This window comes from Porites lutea, chromosome 7, assembly GCF_958299795.1.
Source record: "Porites lutea chromosome 7, jaPorLute2.1, whole genome shotgun sequence".
NCBI classification, from domain to species: Eukaryota; Metazoa; Cnidaria; class Anthozoa; order Scleractinia; family Poritidae; genus Porites; species Porites lutea.
The window spans coordinates 10827074-10846207 of record NC_133207.1 but is presented as its reverse complement, the minus strand read 5'-3'; the positions used below and the strand labels follow the sequence as shown (position 1 = coordinate 10846207).

The window sequence follows — 19134 nt, the reverse complement described above, 5'->3', positions numbered from 1 at the left end:
AGCTGACGATGAAACATTTGGCGCCAAAGTGTTGCAGGGCGAGAAAGATGGTGACGGACGAAGAAATCGAGCAAGAATTTGAGGAGTTTTCTGTTACTATAGACGACCTGTCCATCCTCGATAAATGTACGTACTTCAGCTTATGACATAAGGATATATTTTGGCTAGATGCAATTTAATTTCGCTTTGGCGTCCTCTTGGTCCCCTGCTAACAGAATCGCTATGTACGCAAAATTTTCGTCGACTTCAGGGAGACCGCTTGTGCATGTACATCTCGGGTCCAATCTCTTAATCTCTGATCATTTCTAGTCGGAAGAGATAATGAGGTCGTTTTTCTGAGTTTAAATCCACTAAGTTATTCACTGGTTAGTTTGTGTATGTTTAGTGAAAGAAATCTGCATTTGCTGCCGTCTAAGTGCATCTGAACTGGTTGAAGAATGGATCGCTCACGTGACATCTGAAGATCGTATAAATCAAGAGCCAACACTGACAACTCTGGGGGAATTTCAGCGAAAGGTTAGTGCTAACGTGTTACTTTTTAGTCAGAGATGGATAAAAAATTAGGTTACGTGTTAGATATATATATATATATATATATATATTCAGGATATACTCGGCGACTGGTCTAGAAACGAGAAACGTTCAACTTTAAAAAGATGAACATCTCTGTGCTCACTCTACAAATGGGCCTTAAATGGGGCTCTTGTGCCTAACACCAATTACCAGCAAGTTAAAGTGCATCTGTAAGTCAATTGTTTTAATTAAAAGAATTTGTTGGTTTTAATAATAATAATAATATTTAATAATTTATTTATTCACTTTTATAGCGCAAGTTCAACTCAACTTGTTATTTGTGAACTTTATTTGAGCTGACCACAGGGGAGTTTTGAACTTATTGTCAGCTTTTGTTGTTTACTTGTTGCAGTATCTCTCCAAAGACCGGAAACGTCAAAAGCAGTTAAACATCAATCATGAAGACACCAAGCATTCAATGTTTGATAAAACCAACATTGATGAATTGTATCCTTTTTTATGATCTCCTTCATTTTGCAGCATGTCTATGTTTGTAAAGAAATCTGTTTAAATGTTTTGCACAGCACAACTCTACTGGGCATCATTTTTCCATGATGGCAGCAGTAGCCATAGAGGTCACAGAATAGACTGTTTTCGAAGTTTTAAAGACTTTTTGCAGACAAAATTATAAATAAAATGTACAGTAAGGACAGGGTGTTAATAGTGGTAAAAGTTTAACATGTGACAGACATGTGAGTTGTAAGGAACAATACTTCATGGAAAGTAGATGTTAGCTTCAGTTGTTGACATTTTCACATGTATCAAGTGAGCAATTCTCGGCTTGGAAAAAAAACTTCATCTAACTGGTCTTAACAGTAAATGTGTGCAGGGTAAATGACAGGAATGACCTTAAACTGCTTGTGCAGAACCTTATCCCTTTTGTCCAGTAGGACATAACTGATATCACATGTATAGCTTAGCAAGATATGAAGTTTTGAACTGACTGAAATACAGTAAAACTCCACGACTAAGAACCTGGATTTTTCCATTATAGCCTAAACAGGTTTTTACATAAATGTTAGTTAGCACTAGTTTAGCACAATGAAACCGAGCTTGATAATTAGCTCATAAAGCATTTTCTTTTCAGTTTTATTTTTGCGATTCTGTTTGTCCATATATATATGTATTCTGCAGTAAAGTCATAATAGTGTTTTACAAACAGGCATATTGCCAGCAGGAAGGTTTCACTATTTTGTGGCTTACCTAGCTATAGTTGTCCAATTGTATTGCTATTAACAAGATGCAAACCGCTTGTTCAGCACGATATATAAACACCAGCACACACCGTTTCTACACGTTAGTACAGTTCCAGTAGACATGTTGAACACTAGTCAAATTCACAGGACACCGCTTTTTAGAGTTCTCCCCTCGTTGGAGTGGGTAAATCTTTTCCTTTTGTTGTTTTTGTAGGATGTTCCTTTGTTTCCCTTCAATGCCATTGTGTTCACAAAACATCCAGCAACTGTAATATTACTTTCCTGTTGTAGATTTCATTGTGTCCTAGTTTTGATGTTTTGTCGTTGTTGGAGTGGGCACTCGCTCTTCTTAGCCATTGTTATTCCTTTAGCTTAGTAATCTGCTTTGTTTTGCCACATTCTCGTGCAAGATCATAGATCACAACCTTTCAGTTTTTCTTGTTTTGCTTTTGTTATATGTTTTTGTCTCTTGTTTGTTATCATGACTCTTAACATGAGTCACGTGCTATTTGTGACGAGTGTTCTTCTTTCCTGACTCAGCATGGTTCTTAGCATGATTGTTTACTTTTTGCGTTATAATATAGTTTTATTCTTCTAGTTGTATTGTTAAGCAGTGTTAGTAATTTTTAGCGTCATCATTTCCTTTTAGCGCTATTGCTCTTTTCTTTTCCTTTTTTGCTGTCCTTTTTCCTTGTGTTTTTATTGTATTTCTTGTTCATTAATTGGGCATTAAATTTTTGATTGCTTGTATGTGTTTTAGTTCTCTTTGTTTCACCATTCACTACCTCCCCTACTCACCTGGCTTGGTCATACAAGGCTCATTAATTTTGGTTCTTATAGGTTCTCATTTTCTAAGGGGAAAAATACAATATAGCTAAGCTTAACCGTCATATAAAATCTGCATACCAAATTAGAAGTTAAGTAAAACTTTCCATAGAATGAAAAACTGTATTAAATAATAATAATAATAATAATAATAATAAAATAATAATATTATTTTAACTTGTTATTGTACATCTATAACAATTCTATCTGATTTAAACATGGGCATTTACATTGCAGTCAGAGTGATAAGGCAACTTTGTCTCCCTGAATGTTGACTTATCTTACTTGCCCAATTGTACAGAATTTTTCATAATTTTAGAAAATAAGAACCTGTTTCAAATTTAAGGCTAAAAAGGGTCTTATATAGAGGGGGCTTAAATAGCAAATTTTAGCCCAACAGGTTCTTAAAATCGAAGTTCTTAGTCATGGAGTTTTACTGTAGTAAGGGAATATAGGAAGGACATGTTGCTCAATACACATACATTGTATTAGTTGATTCACTAACAAAGCAGTTAACACCTCAGTCAACTGTTAGTTGATATCTATTGGTTAGATGTTGGGAAAGTAGCAACTGAGTGATCTGTCAGTGAAGTGAGAATCTAACATTGACCATCAGCCAGTGGTCTTGTAGCAGCCAACTGTTTGCCGCATATCAGTTATTACTACAATCCAACTAGTGGTCTGTTATCAATTATTTGCTGTGTTCTGATTGATTGAGCCACTACTAGGCCGTATGTTATAGCCCACTAGTAGAGAAAAGCGCCGGCTTTGAAAACCAAAACAGTGGCAGCTGAATTGCGTTTTGCTAGCTAAAGTTGTTTTGTCTCAATATTCTTTACCAACTAGTTGGATTTTACTAAAACAATTATTTCTCTCGCTCTCAGTTGGCCTCTGAGTCGACAGCCCATTCGGCCTTTGGCCTCATGAGTTATTGACTCATAAGCAAGCCCATTTGGGCTCGAGGAATATTATTGTTAAATACACAGCAGATACTCAATAGACACTTAATTGGTCACCACTTGACCAACATTTTCAGGACCATAATATATGAACAAAAAGGTGTTGACCACTATGTCGTTGTAGGGCAAAGATCCAATATTGAGCAAGTGTCAGTGATATTGCTGATAATCTTTGGCAAAGTAATGACCGAACATGCACTGACTGTTGACTGATAGTTGATACACAGCCCACTCTTGACTGCCACTTGATGGAGGCCTTGAATGACAAACTGGGGTGTCAACTGTCATTTGTGGACACCCCATACAAGACACAAGAAAAGAAGAAAGTCAGATAAATGCTTGAAATTAGACTTCTTACAATTATTCATACACAGATTTTAAAGTTCAATCCTGACACTAGAAGTAAAAAGTGTAAAGATTTTAGTTACCCTTGACTGACTCATCATGTAGTATAAACGAAGAATATGAAGATTTGATTGAATGTTACCAAACTCCTGGCAACAAGGTATGTCTTGAGTTTTTTTTTTTACTATGATTACATTCTATAAATGTGAGTTAATATAGTAGATTCAAGGCTGCTGCCTAAGACAGTTTTTTGGGAGCTCTTTGAGCTCCTACTGTGTAAAATAAAAACTTAGGAGCCCGAACCACATTTCTAGGACCCATTAATTGGTAAATTTAAATAAGTAAGCAGATGCTCAAAACTCAATTCGTTTGAGTTTAGAATTTCCAGAAAAGTGCTTGTTTGTTTACTTTTATCAGGGGAATTTTTTTGCCTATGGTCAACAAACACTCATTTCATGTTTTCATTTCAGAAGCACAAAATGACCAGGGATTTCTGTCATTTGTGCATTGGAAGTAGGCATAGAGGCTATTGCCATAAGAATAATAAGTTTTAGGCCCCTGTGTGGGCTCCTTGTTTAAAATTTTAGTCACCCTGAGCAAATCATAAGAGCCTCTGGCGGCCAGGTGCCTGTTAGGCAGCAGCCTTGAAATTTGAACAAAGAGGAAATAAGTTAGCTTTATTCTAAAGATCAAGGAAGCCAGTAGGAAATGTCTGTAAATAAGAATCTAAATATATATCCACTGGTACAATATGAACCTCAATAGCTCTTCCCACGATACAAATATGGTCGGTTATTTAAACAAAGTCTAACTTAACCCGCGGTTTCAGCAATCTTTAGACCTCCAAATCTCTTCCTTAGTAAGTTATTTAAGAAAACAAATGCTTTCTAGTCTAAGCCATATCCTTTCATGAAAATGTTCACGATAAATTGTTTTTATACATAAAAGTGTCAGGTAAACTGAAAAGGACTTAGAATGCGGTTTTGTTAAACACTGGCTAAACTCCGTTTAAATAACTGGCCCATTGCAACTTTGCACGTGCAGCACACTTAATTTTTTCATACATTTGTCTGCCTTTGTTTGCATGACTACAACGTGAAACTTCCAGAAATTTCCTATAGTTACACGTTTTATGGAGGAAATGTCACACATGTTCTAGTTCACATTTTCATCTCTTTTTCTCGTCAAGCTTCACTGGCCTGTCACCTACTTTCTCTTTTTCTCTGTCTTTCTCTTTCTCTATATTCCAAATTTGTGGACATGGCAATTAATCTAAGCTGAATACTTTAGACAACATGGATGCAGAAACATCTTCTGCTTTCTGTTTTCGTCTTTATTAACTCTTAAGTTGTCTCTGTTTCACAAGACTTGGGTGGCTATGCGATTTCTGGCCAAAATAACCTTGAAATGCATTTGGGTTGCCATACCTGTTGATTGAGTTATTTCAAAATTTCTCTTCCGAGTAGATTACCACATTTTCTTAGGTATGGGGCTATACGCTTGCACACGTGGAGCTCTGCTATTAATCATCATCATCATAAAATTTGCCATAATATTAATTTTATATCAATAAAATAACAGTAGGGACTTATGGTTAAGAGATGTAGGCATGATCATGAGTTATTCTTAAAATTTCTGATGAGTAGTATTACTTGTTTGTGTAAAACTTTTTATAAAACTCCATCCTACAGGCAACTTTAGTTGCTATTTTGCCATCAAAACCCATGAACTCATTAAATGCACATCAAGCCATTCAGAAATGGTAACTGCTGGCATGGTCAGGCAATCTGTTTAAACAATGCTGACATGTGATATACAAAGGTGGTAATAATAATATTATTGTCTTCCTCAAAGGGTTCTATTAAAAGGCCACATACAACTCCAGAAACAGCCATTAATAAAAGACATACATCTGTCACAAGAAGTCCAGGTCAATCTGCATTTTCTCCAGCTAGCTTTTCTCCTGCTAGGTATGTTGCCCTGATCTTGTTTACTACAGCTCATGATGACTTATAACATGTTGACTGACATATTCAGGTTCACTGTTGCTTGGTTACAAGGTGAACAGTTGATAAGTAGCACAGGCAGAAAAGGTTGAATGTCTGACCACTGGTTACTTTGTTAGGGAGACAATTAACTAGAAAGGTTACTGAGTACATATTACATTAACTTGTAATAATGACTGTCCTCTAGCACAATACAAACCTACAGGCTAAAAATGATAGTCTAATGGTAGTGTATGTGTCAGGAAATCTTATCTGACCACAGGTAGGATTGTCGGACAATTAAAGGGAATTGCAAATCAGAAAACTGTATTTTGAACTGAGTTAAGTAACAAAAATACCCTAAAACAGGGAAAGAGTTGAAAATTTTAAAAAATGACTGCTAAACCTTAGGTCATGGAAAAAGTACAAACCCTGTGTTAAGCTTGTAGAAATTAGCTTTGAATCCCTGTTAAATCTATTTCCTTTTTTTTTCTTGTGAAGTAGCTAGTGGTCATTCTCATGGTAGCTGGAGGAAGTGCCTGGCCTCCTGCCCTTAGTGACAGCCCTGCAAACATTAAATGTCATTGTTTTTTTTGTTATTGCAGTGCTACTCCATCTGTGAAGTATGGGTCTCGTGCCAACTCAGGAGAAGTTGTATCTTCCTTCAATCAGACTGGTACTGATTTAAAGCAAATTATTCACCAGCATGTCCCTATACCTTACATGTCAGTACAGCATTCTGACCAAAAAACAGCTTTGCTTAATGTTTACAAATATATGTTCCAAAAACAGACCGACAAGGCTGCTGGTGAGTTATAATATCACTGCTTATTAATGTATTATTATTAATAACAATTTTTTCATTACTTTCTCTTTTGCCCTAACATTGTCAAGAGTGTAAATGCTCCTTATTTCATCAATAATTTGACTCAAATCTGGAACATGAATTTTCTTAACTCTTAACTTGTGGAAATTGCCAGTTATGTGAGCATCCCTGAGAGGCCTCTAACAGCCAATGTGTACAGCATCTTGTCAAAAATCTTTCATATTAGGGGCAAATGTGCAACCTCAGCCAAACTATTAATGGCTGTACATTGCAGTGAGGCCAAAAATTAGAGCAAGATCATCAACTGAAAATAATGAAGCTGCCTTTTGTAAGATCAGCAGTGTGCTGTTAATTCATGTGATCTGTGTAATACAGATTACATTTGTGTGAGCTACACAGCTTATTATCAACAATGAAGCATTGCTGAGCAAAAAGTATGGACCAAATAAGGACCCTCATATCATGTCTGACAGAACATTATAAGAACGAAGTTTAGCGCAGTGTAAATGTTTACTATGTATCTATTTGCAAGTACCTATTTAGACTGTTGAAAACCCTATGCTTTTTAATGTTAAGCTTGTCTTGTTTGTAATACTATTGTCTTTGTTTACTATTGTTTACAACTAGTTATAGTTGTCACTAAATCTGCCCCTGACCTTTTAAAATCCGAATGAAGACTCCTTGTGGTTGTCCATGTATTTGCCATGAACCTAATTGAAATGCAGTTTTCGTATTAGAGTTTCTGAGTGTAATTCGTTTGTTCTCTTTTGTGTTTTCTCAATTTTTACACTTTGTTTCCTGGGTTAATGAAAATCCTCATACATGACATGCCTAGGATGGACAGTTGTTTTTTATACATCTCATAATGAGTTCAACCAACACTGCAAATGTAATAGAACGTGTGTTAAACAGCAAAACCATCTTTAATTATCTATTTGTAACTAAATTTCCTATAACTAATATGTCGAACGGATGCTTTGGCTTCGAGTGTAACATTCTTGAACGCAACGTCGAACGCAACTGATATAAATGATTTCGCAATAAACTAACCCTACAAAAACATGGACCACTGTTTCAAGTTTCTCACCTTTGAGATATTTCCCAGTTCATTTTTTCTGGCATGTCCTTGTATCAAATAAAATAATCCGGATTTCGCAATAAACTAAGCCCTAAAAACACATGGACCACTGTTTGTTAAACCCTGAATACCTTAATATGGAACAAAACCCGGTTATTTTACGTTAGCACCTTTCTTGTCTTTGACTGGGTTTTGAGAAATTTAAGCTATTCCTGATGTGGTTTGAATCGAGTTTGTCGATCCACGTTGACAAAACCAGTTCAAAGTTCTGTCGATCCACTCTGATTTGTGTCTGACAAATCAAGTTCTTTAACACCAAACAATTGCAGTACTGCTGAATAACTTTTTAACTCTATAGAAATATGTATCTCGCAATAACCTTCGCAAAACTCGGTTTGGTAACGGCACTCAAGTTAAGCCCTGGCGGTCGGGGTTACGAACTGGACGGGTGACCAACCGCAAATATCGTGTTAAAGGTCCATACGTTGTTCTTTCTTTTCTTCTTCTTCTTTTTTGCTTATTATGTAGTGTTATTGTTAACAGTGTATTGAAAAGCAGATTTAGCATTATTTTGCCGCCCGCATTTAGAAAAAGACAAAAACAAAGAACAAATATGGCCCGGTGCAGTTCGCCTGAAAATTATTATTATTCGGGCCGTAATACGGAGCTGAAACTTTGCAGACTTTGATCTATATATCTGCGGGGAAACCCGGCAAACTAAGAAATCTGGGTTTTCGACAGTGTAAAACGATCATAATTCCTTTGATTCCAATCTCCTGTTCCTCTGTCTGTTGTTGTCGGCGTTGCCTTCGCTGTGCTCATCGATGTTCCTTCTACTCCGCGGTTTCTTGTTGACGTCTTCTACTTCGTTGTTCACGCTGAATTTGAAGTTGGAGTTCTCGCTCTAGAGGAGGTTCTGTGGAAAATCTTCCTGGGCGAGGATTTGGAGCCACTTGTTGTGCTTGTGTGCGACACAATTCGGCGAATGCGACTCGTTGACAAACCCAGTTTCGCGCGGTTGCTGAGCCAGGCGCACATGCTGAAAATTAACCGGGACCACCGTGCGCGCCTAGTTTCATCAAATCGGGAAAGTTTCGCATACTAACAGTAAGACGATACAATACTTCTTCTTTACTCGGGGGACATGAGGGTGCCTCCTCGGGTTCCGGCCTCTGGGCCGGAATCCTGCGGGGGCAATAAAATTATGAGTTCTGTTGTTACTGTTCTGAGGTCAGAGTTACCTTTACATAATTTTAGAATAGAAAAATTGCAACATTAAATGCACTCCAATTCTATCTTTCCCTGAAGTTCACGAAGTATGGCTCATGATTTTTCGCGAAATTAAGTGAGAATTAGGTAATTCTTCAGTTGCTTGTGATGAAAATGGCATGAAATCACCAGACTCTAGAGTTCATTGCTAGACTTAATAAGAAAAGAGTTAATGACCTTCCATGGGGTAACTATGGATATTTTCTGGAACCACAAATTTGTGATTTCTAAAATGAGGAATATTAATGCCAGTTTTATTAATTTTGGCATTTCATGCATCTTTGCAAATATGTCATAAATATATGCACTCTCCTAAGGGCTTTTCCGCTGGTAAGGGGACTTTTGCCAGACGGCTTGTCGTGCGGTACACATTTTAATGAAGTCATAAGTTTTGAACGCCCCCTAATTGTGGGCGAAAAAAGGAGCCCACAATCCTGATCTCCAGGTTGTTATTATACATGCATCACATGTATGTAGCCAGCATTTGTTGGACTTCCACTAAAAACGAGTGGAATGCACAGAACACAATTTAATCACGCGCGTTTTGACCTTCTACCCGTCATAATCTGATCATGCATGTTTTGACCATCTGTCATGTAAAACCTACGCAAAGCACAGCATTAGAGCAAAAGCGTTTTGACCTTTGATCGTTGTCTCCAGCACTCAGTAACCTTTGATTATTACTACTTTAAAAATAAATTTGAGATTAACTTCCACATTGGGGACTACTTCCCCCTTCCGTTTATAAATAGTGTGTAACTTCTCAAATGTGCCACAGAATTTTTGTGTGAGCAAGGGTGGTGAATTATCTTCCTTATTGGGAATACTGGTAAGAAAAGTTAACCATTTGCAAACAAAGGCAGCACTTAATCCTCAGTTATTTAAAGACCCAGTGATTGTTGTACAGCCATCATTTGGACTTGCAGTCTCCCATTTGTGGACCATGGTTTATACAATTGAGCCAACAAGGCAGCCATTTAAAAAAATTCTCAATGAATTCGCTTGAACCTTTTGACTATTATTCCTGACTCATTTTTCAATTGTACTATTTTGTAGTGCTAAGTGACCTCATTGATGATATGGCAGAAAAACTGCATGAAAGCTTAGGAGTGGAGGAGTTTTCAAGCTTATGTGTGCCCTCTCAGGTTAGAATAAAAGCCTAGATAATATTTTACCAATATTTCACGTGCTTCACTGAATGCTGAGGTTTTCAAAGGTCTCATTAATTTAAACATAATGTTGAAGATTTTTTGTCAGTTACTATGTTTGATCGTCTTTTCTACATTTCTATTATTTGCCATGAAGGAAGAAGTGTCAGTCATTGGCCGGATTTGCTGTGATTCTAATGGAAAATTGAATGCACAGTCAGTGTTGTTGGAAGGTTCACAAGACCTATCGTCAGGTGTTAGGGTCAAGTTAGATCTTTCTGAAATTCGACAATTTGCACTCTTTCCTGGCCAGGTAAAAAGCAGATTATCTTGTGTTTAAATGGACCTCAATTGACCAGCCATTTTAACCATTTCCTGATTTCTCATTATTTTAAAAACATCACCCAATCAATACTCTGTTAACAATCTCTATTTTAGGTTGTTGCTGTTGAAGGGCTTAACAGCACCGGTCAAAAACTAGTGGTCAAGAAAATTTGCACAGTAAGTGGATGACTGTAGATAATTATGTACTTAGCCTGTTCCAACCGTTCAGAGAGTGGAAAATGGTTTGAGATGGAGATTGGAGGAAAAAGAGACAGAACAGAGGGAAAGAGGAGGGAATGCCTGTGGGATTTGTTATTAAAAGGCTTATTCTGCTCAATTTGTCAACTTGTAATCCTACCATAGGTTTTGGCTTTTTTTCTCGTTTTCTGGTCTTGAGAAGTTGTCAATTAAGCATGCAGTGGTTGACAGTTTGCTCTTTCCAGGATACGTAAATATTTTTTTGTTCCTGGACAGAACTGTAAGCGGGAGCTTGTTTGAAAGCCAACAACTGGTAAGATTGCAAAGGCCTATTTTCTGTTGACAAGATTCTGCCTCAAAACAATTTTTTTATGTTTGCAAATAATGTTCCACGTATACCATCCAGGATATTAGTTGTTGTGCATCACTTCAGCCTTTGTACAAGAAAAACTAGTGTATGATCTTATTGCTGTCACATCACATTTCCAGTCAAGGTTATGGATGTTCATGTTTTGTCAAAATTGTTAAATTAAGCCAGTCATAGGGTACATCAGAATGTGGTACAAAATGTAAAAAAAATTATCAAAGGTGTACTTTTGGCCTTCCCTCTCTGTTTTCCTTCTCTGTTTTGCTTTCCATCCCCAGTATTAGAAATGAAACATGCTACCATGCACTCAACAAATCCTTTAGGACATTTTTATTCTTTTTGTTGTTATTTTTGCATATTAGTGTTGCAGCTCCCATGTAATGATAACTTTCCTTTTGTCAGGGAATTCAGCTTCCTTTTTGCTCCTCAGTTGATGCTGGTGATTCCAAGTTTGAGGAAAAAACATCAGGTAGTGTTGGCTCTGTAAAACCTGGGTTGTGTAGGATTTTAAAAAAAGGTTGCAGTATTTCAGTAAATGAGAATTAATTTATAAGTACAACAACATTTAACTGTAAATTATTTATTTTTAATAATAATATGATTAGAATCACCACCAGGGAAGTCTTCTTTTGCCAGTTTTGAAAATCACTGGTATTGTTGCAAACAGGAGTTGATTTTGAGGCCAAAGTGTCAACTGCTTGATTATCTCTAGACCTGGCCAGTTTCAGGCATTCAACACACCCAGAGACTTGCACACACTCAAGTGCTAATCGTATTCATTGTTTATTGCTAAATCAAGATGCTTTTATACATGTTGGTAACTAAATCATACGTGGGTAAATATGGAAGGGAATGCATGTGGTTTCCTTTCTAGTAAACACCCTTATTCGATTGAAAGCTGTTGTTGTTACACCTAAATTACTTTCATAAATCCTGAGCAGCTGTTTGAATAGTCATCTCATCCTACACAAAAATCCTACTAGTGAAAAGGGTCTAGCTTTTACACTATTCTCATTGGAAAACACATAATTATAACTATTTGGTTTATGCGATAGACATTTTTGCACTCTTTCCTACTCAGTAGGGATCATTTTTCCAGTTCCTATCAAGCAAGTATTAAACTGATCTATTTGTTCACTAAAAATTAACGAGTCATGTTTCATTACACAAAGTGTAAAAATTAAAATTAAGTGTAACGTTTTCTTTACCTTTACTACACTATCCCCCCCTAAGAAAAGGGGAAATGTCCACATGCCATGCAACAGAAGGCAAACTTCTGGATTTAAAGCAAAATTGAAATCACCCGGTGTATAAGCGCTATAACAAAATATTTACTCTGATTGCAGCTAAATCAAGAAAATTAATCAAAGTTCATTCAAAAATTAAGAAAGAAAGTCTCTCATCCAAGCAGGAGCGTGAACTTCTCTTCTCGGTCTGTGTAGGACAGGAAGAGTTACTATTTCAGTTACTGGTTCTGGAGCTGGCACCTCTGCCTCTGTGGAATCCTCTTCCTCAGCTCTTGCTAAAGTCTTGTTGCTGTCAGCTGCGGTCTCTTCTGCATACATGAGATCAGTCTCATCCAGAACATAGTGACGGGGAAGATGAGGTCTCTGCAGTGGTGAACTGGAAGGCTGGCCAGTAGGCTAATCAGGTTGCTGGTCTCTCGGGTTGTGGCTCGCCACACAGCTTTAGTCAAATATTGAAATGCACTACTCGCCATTTTCTTCGATTGTCTTCTTCTTCTATCGGATAGGTTACATCACTAATTTCTTTACTACCACATATGGACCATGCCATCATGGGGAATGCAACTTCTTTGTCTGTCCAGACTTGATTACAGGAACATGAAGGTACACAAGATCTCCAACCTTTTTCTTGTCTCCAGCAACGGGACAATCGTAGTAGTCTTTCTGTTTTCTCTGGGCAGTCTTCATGTTTCTGTAGCTTTCTCTTGGGCTTCTTCCAGGGTGGATCTAAGGTTCCTCAAGTACTCAAGTGCTGCTTCCAGCTGATGAGGCTTACAACCATACATAACATCGATGGGTAATCGTACCTTGTGTCCAATCAAAAGGTAATGCAGTGTATATTGGGTAGAGAAATAAACACTGGACTGGTACGCATCATAACCATTGTTAGGTGATCATCCCAGTCTTACTGGTGCTCCGCGACATATTTTGCCAGCATGTCTTGTCTTGTACAGTTCATACGCCCAACTATGGGTGGTATGGCATTGTTCTAGTTTTGTCAGTATTGAAGACATTACACGTTTCTGTTGTGATTCCAGTCAAATAAACAATCACAAGGAAGTTGGAATCTTGACATTTAATAGAGCGAAGACTCATCACCTCCGAACAACTTACAAGCGAAGCGAATATCTAAAAAACACGAGGTTAGACTAACATGATTGGCTAACTTGAGTCACATGACAAAATGACATTACACCTTTCCTTCTTTTTGGTTTTTGTAAGAAAAAGTGGAACTATAGAAAAAAGAGTGAAACAATGAATGGTCAGAATAAAATGTTCACATAAATGTCCACTGAAATGTTCAGAAAATATACGATAAATGTTCAGCATAAACTTAGCAGAAAAAAAAAACAAACATAAAAGTTCCAGGTCTGAACATAGTATTTCAAGTGGCCAGGTGGGAAAATAGAGTGTCCGCTGCATGTGACTGCATTGCTCTTTTGACACTCAGCTAATGTGGCTGGACAGGTAGCTGGTGGTCCTGGCTCTGGTTGCTTTCAGGACAGTGCTGCTGGGTGTCCTGCACTGTTCGCTCCTGATATGGTTTTTGTGCTGGCTTTGGTTGGTGGAATTGGACTTGGAATTTCAACATCTGCATCTTTAGGCATGAACGGTTCCTTAGACTGTTGAAGATGTGACTATCTGGGGTTTCAGGAGTTTCTTTGAGGTCGGCAGCAGTATTTTGGTGCACTTGCCAAACATTCGCTGTGCTGGTGAACTCTTCATACCTTCAGTTGGGGTGTTTCGCCAGTCAAGCATGGCAAGGTGAAAATCTAAGTTTGTACTAAAAACTATGTTTGAATAATCATCCCATCCTACACAAAACTCTATCAGTGAAAAGGTTGTAGCTTTTGCAAAGATTCTGGGTTGTATCTTACAAACTGTGTGCCTTTACTTTATTTTGAGCGGCAATATGGCTGAATGGAAAAAGTAACATTAGCTTCGCAAAGCATCATGGCCAAAACTGCCATAGAATCGTTACATCCCTCCTTTCCTATAAGCTTGACAAACTGGATGATAGTCTAGACGTGCATTAACCTAATTCAGTGTCTTCAAGGTACATGATCTAAGTCAATGTCAGTTTTTTTCCTCTTACAATAACTAACCACAACAAGACTACTATGACCGTTTCAAAGTGTTCCTAAGAATCACAGCTTGGCTTAACTCAGTTTCTACTGATCCAGTCTCTCCGGGGGGTTTAATCAGCCTGCCACTGCAAGTTGGGTAGGTGTCTGCAATGTGATGGTTTCATTCCTCAGAGGGTTTAGAGGGATCTTTGGATGATGACTGCTCTTTCCAGTCAGGTTCTACTGCTCTGTTTTCCTGATGTGCTTCTCGTATGTGGGCTCTGTTGTGCCTTAGCTCTCTGCCAGTTGCAGTCGTTGCAGCACATGAGTGGGGAGTTCCAACTAGTCTTTCCTTTACCTCAGCCGATTTCCATTTCAGCAATGGTGGATCTTGAATGGTGATCCTTTGCCCTGGGGCAAGTTCTGGGGGTGGCTTTGCTGATCCATCGTAGAAGTGTTTCTGCAGTTGCTGTCTTTTGATCAGCCTGGAGATAACTTCTTCACTTGATGAGTCCCTTGAAATCTTCCTTAAGAGGTTGTCTTGGATTGGGTACCCCAATAGCACCTCAAAAGGTGAGGGGAATTTGTGGTCAACAGGGGTACCTCTGAGACAAAGAAGCGACATGTCAGGGTCTGATTTGGTCATTTTCAACTTTAGGAGGGCTGACTTCACTGACTTGCCTTGGCTTTGGATAAACCCATTGCTATGAGAGTAGAGGGGGGAGCTTGTAATGTGCTTAAAACTGAGGTCCCGAGCAAACTCTTGAAAGGCTTGGCTGTTGAAATGCGGTCCGTTGTCAGTTCTTACTACTTCGGGGGTGCATTGCTAGCTGAAAAGCTGCCTCATTATTTTGTCTACTGTGCTGCTCTTGCTTTGCCCACTCAGTATGTTCCTGACAAAGGGGTTCTTTGAGTAATGATCAGCAACTACGAGATATTTGGAGCCATCAAGAGCAAAGAGATCAGTGCCAATGGTACAAGCCTCTCCAGTAGACTGAGGTTTTAGTTGTTAGCTTAGTTCTCTCTATTCCTTGGTGTGGCGTGTTTAGTTTCGTCAAAATCTCTTTCTGCTCTTTCTCTTTCTTTCAGCGTCGCCCATTTTTGCACGCTTGCCTACTCAATAGGAATCATATTTTCGGTTCCTATCAAGGTAGCAATTTATCGATCTATTTGCATGAAAAGATTAACAAGTCGTGTTTCATTGCACAAAGTGTCACTTCTTCTTAAACTTTAACAGTGTCAATGTTTTTTTGTACAATAATACTGTAATTGATAGTGAAAATGTATAAATTTCCTTAACAAAAAGTAGAAACCAGTACTATGCTTGATTTGAATAAAAGCAGTTTCTTGCATTTGGAATAGTACCTACTGAAATGCATTAACTGAAAATTTGAAGGTCCCATAACTATTTGCACACTCATAAGGGATGCTGCTTTGTGGGAGCAGTACAACTGTATGTGATTTTTTTTTTCTTATGATCTTTTGGCAAATCCTTGCAAAGTTGGGCACCTGACTTTTAAACAAAACTTTCTGTAGTTTGTCCTAGAATAGTCAATGTGTATGTTTGATGCCAAACGCGCTTAATGGTTGTTGTGACCAATCTAGTTGGTAAATAACAAAGGATTGCAATGGATTGAACTGTAAATGATTAGCTTTATTCCGCCTTCACAACTTGTGGTCCTTAACCACTACAGTCAGGCATTCCATGCATTAATGAGGGGGAATCTGGGTCCTAATACACCACATCCCTCCCCATTTAGATAGAAAACAGTAACATATAGCAGAAGTACAAACGAAATAATATATGGTCCAGTAGACATAAACGTAGACTATCAACAATGTCTCTGAGATTTCAGTGTCTCTAGAGTTTAAGTACAATAGTCTTTGAGATAGCTTGGTGCCACTCTGTGTCTCTGGGACCCCCTAAGTGGAACTCCAGGCTCAACAAGATTTGATTCCGGTATCACCACACTCTGCTGCAGGGTCAGTTTATCCTGCTTGTGGGGCTCTCCAGTCATCACCACTTCCGGTATACTTGGTGTATCATGTGTATCATCATTCTCTAGCAGTTTCTTTACATCAGATGTTTTGCTTGACTTTTGGGCTCCTCCTGGAGATTGCACAATCAAGCTGTTCCTATACTTGTTTACCACAGTGTACGGACTTGGTTCAAAACAGGTTGTGAGCTTGTTCTTCCTCTCTTGTTGCACTAGTACTTGGTCTCCAGGAAGTACCTTTGAGTAACTCGAATTTCTCTGCATGTCAGCGTACGCTTTGCTCTTACCCTTCTGTTCATTGTCCCTATCACGCACTTCTTGTTCGACATGTACATCGCTCAGCTCAGGAAGTTTGGTGCTTATTTTCAGTCCGAAGAGCAACTGGGCAGGGCTTACACCAGTTGTGAGTGAGGTAGGCTTCTGTACGCTGCAAGATAAACATTCAGGTCTTCCTTCCAGTCCTTCTTTTCAGCATGTGCGATTTGCAGCCTTTTCAGAAGTGAACTATTTTGGTGCTCAACTTCCGCTCAACTTCTCCATTTGCCTGGGGTTATTTTGCAGTAACTCTGTGGTGTCTGATTCCTTGCTACTCCATGTACCCTTTAAACTCTGTTGATACAAAATGTGGTGCATTGTCAGATGTCAGGCTTGCAGGTAGACCATTTCTTACAAATATCTCTTCTAGACTCCAGATGACGTTAGAGGCAACTGTGGATCTCATAATGGCTATCTCGTAGTCCACAACGAGCAGAATGGACTCACCGGTAGGGAGTGGTCTGAGCAAATCAATTGCCAAATCTCTCCATGGTCCAGTTGGCAATGCTGTACTCCTTATAGGCTCTGGTGGGCTGGGACGGCTGACTAACTGCCATCCATAGCCGGTTTTGCAGTGTGTTTCAGCATCCTTTTCCATCCCGGGCCACCGCACTTTACTGCACAACTTCTGTTTGGTTCCAACCATGTCCAGATGACCTTCGCTAGTGAGGGACAACACCCTGGGTCTGAGTTTCTTCGGGATAACGATTCTTGTCCCTCTTAGTATCAACTGTCCAAAGCTGCACAGTTCACTACTACGTGGGAGGTATTTCTTGTAAGCTAGGTGATCCCACGGTTTTCCGTTTAAGCATTCCTTGACTGCACAGAGTTCTTCATCAATTGCTGAGGCTTGTTCCACTTCTCGAGTAGTCATAGCACAGGGGGTCGCATTTATAGCTGCAAATCTGACATATTCTTCAGCTTCAGCTTCAGTGACTGCTACTGGTTTTGAGATTTCCCACTAGCCTTGAGAGGAGGTCAGCAATGTTGCTCGGCCCAGGCTCATACTTGACCTTGAATTTGTATGGCTGCATTTGTAACACCCATCTTTCAATGCGTGTGCAGGGTTTGACCTTGGGCTGTAAATAACTTCCAGTGGCTTGTGATCTGTAATGAGATCAAATGGCATGCCCTACACATAGGGATGGAACTTTTCACAGGCCCATATGAGCGCCAGCACCTCTTTCTCTGTCTGCGAATATCTTCTCTCTGTATCTGTCAGACTACGACTTCCATAGCAGACGACTCTTGGTCCATTCTTCTGCTTTTGGGTCAGTACTGCTCCCAGTCCAACTGGGGTGGCATTGGCAATCACTTGGGTTGGGGTATCCTTGTCGAAGTACCCCAAAGTCTCAGCAGGAGCCAACTGCTCTTTTAGCTCCTGAAAGGCCTTCTTCTGTTCACCTCCAAACACGAAGGGAGTTCCTGACTTTGTCAGGTGACGTAAAGGCTCAGAGACCATTGCCAGGTCAGTTATGAAGCAGCCACAGTAGTTTACAACCCCAAGAAAACTTCAGGTTTCTGATACTGTCCGAGGTTCTCGCGCCTCTTTCACGGCTTTAACTTTTTGTCCTGTACAGCTGAGTCCGTTCGCAGACAATACCATGCCAAAGAATGTGAGCTTATCCATCATAAACTGGCACTTTTCTGCATTGATAGTCACTCCACGTTCCTTTAATCTCACAATGACTTTCTCCAACTGCAAATCGTGCTCTTCCTGGTGTTTACAATGTACGATAATGCCATCTGAAATGTTCTCTTGCCCTTCTATACCTGCAAGTGCTGTCTGGATCTCATACTGATACTGTTCGGAAGCAGAGTTAACACCAAACAATAGTCTCTTGTATCTGAACAGAGCGCAGTGGGTAGCAAACGTTGTAATCTCTTGGGGTTCTGGGGAAACTTTGAGCTGGTGGTATCCCCACTTAAGGTCAAGTTTGGAGAATACCTTACTGCCACTTATGCTGTGAGTAATCTCATCAACATTAGGGATTGGTTGTCTGGCTCTCCATACTTCCTCGTTAGCCATTTGCATGTCAATGCACAGACGGATGTCACCCCCAGACTTTGGGACAACAACAACTGGGTTAACCCATGGTGTGAGCCCTAGTGCAGGTTCAGTAATGTCTAGTTCAATGATTTCTTTAATCTTTTCTTCCAACTTTGATCTCATGCTGAACAGAGTCCTCCACATCGGCTTTGCTACTGGCTTCACTTTGAGGTAGATGTGGAGTTGTACTTCTTGGTCTTTCAACTTTCCAATGCCACTGAAAACATTTGGGTAGTTCTGTTGCAGGATCCCACCAATGGTCTTTGGGTCTGCACTTACTGCAGCAATGCCTATCCCTATCTTCAGTACGCCTAGACTAGTTGCAGTGTCCCTCCCTAGAAGGGGGTCTCCCTCACCATTGATCAC

At 39.2% G+C, this 19134-nt stretch overlaps 1 protein-coding gene across 1 annotated transcript in view; it reads left to right on the top strand.

Moving 5' to 3' along the window:
• Positions 1 to 19134, top strand: part of LOC140942873 (DNA polymerase alpha subunit B-like) — a 40481-nt gene continuing 21347 nt past the window's right edge. Inside the window, exons 1-10 of the mRNA XM_073391888.1 lie at positions 1 to 126; positions 386 to 516; positions 926 to 1020; positions 4004 to 4058; positions 5753 to 5868; positions 6489 to 6691; positions 10113 to 10201; positions 10362 to 10517; positions 10643 to 10705; positions 11496 to 11562. Of these exons, the coding sequence (XP_073247989.1) occupies positions 9 to 126; positions 386 to 516; positions 926 to 1020; positions 4004 to 4058; positions 5753 to 5868; positions 6489 to 6691; positions 10113 to 10201; positions 10362 to 10517; positions 10643 to 10705; positions 11496 to 11562 (1093 nt within the window). The 5' untranslated portion in view covers positions 1 to 8. The remainder of the gene's footprint in view (positions 127 to 385; positions 517 to 925; positions 1021 to 4003; positions 4059 to 5752; positions 5869 to 6488; positions 6692 to 10112; positions 10202 to 10361; positions 10518 to 10642; positions 10706 to 11495; positions 11563 to 19134) is intronic.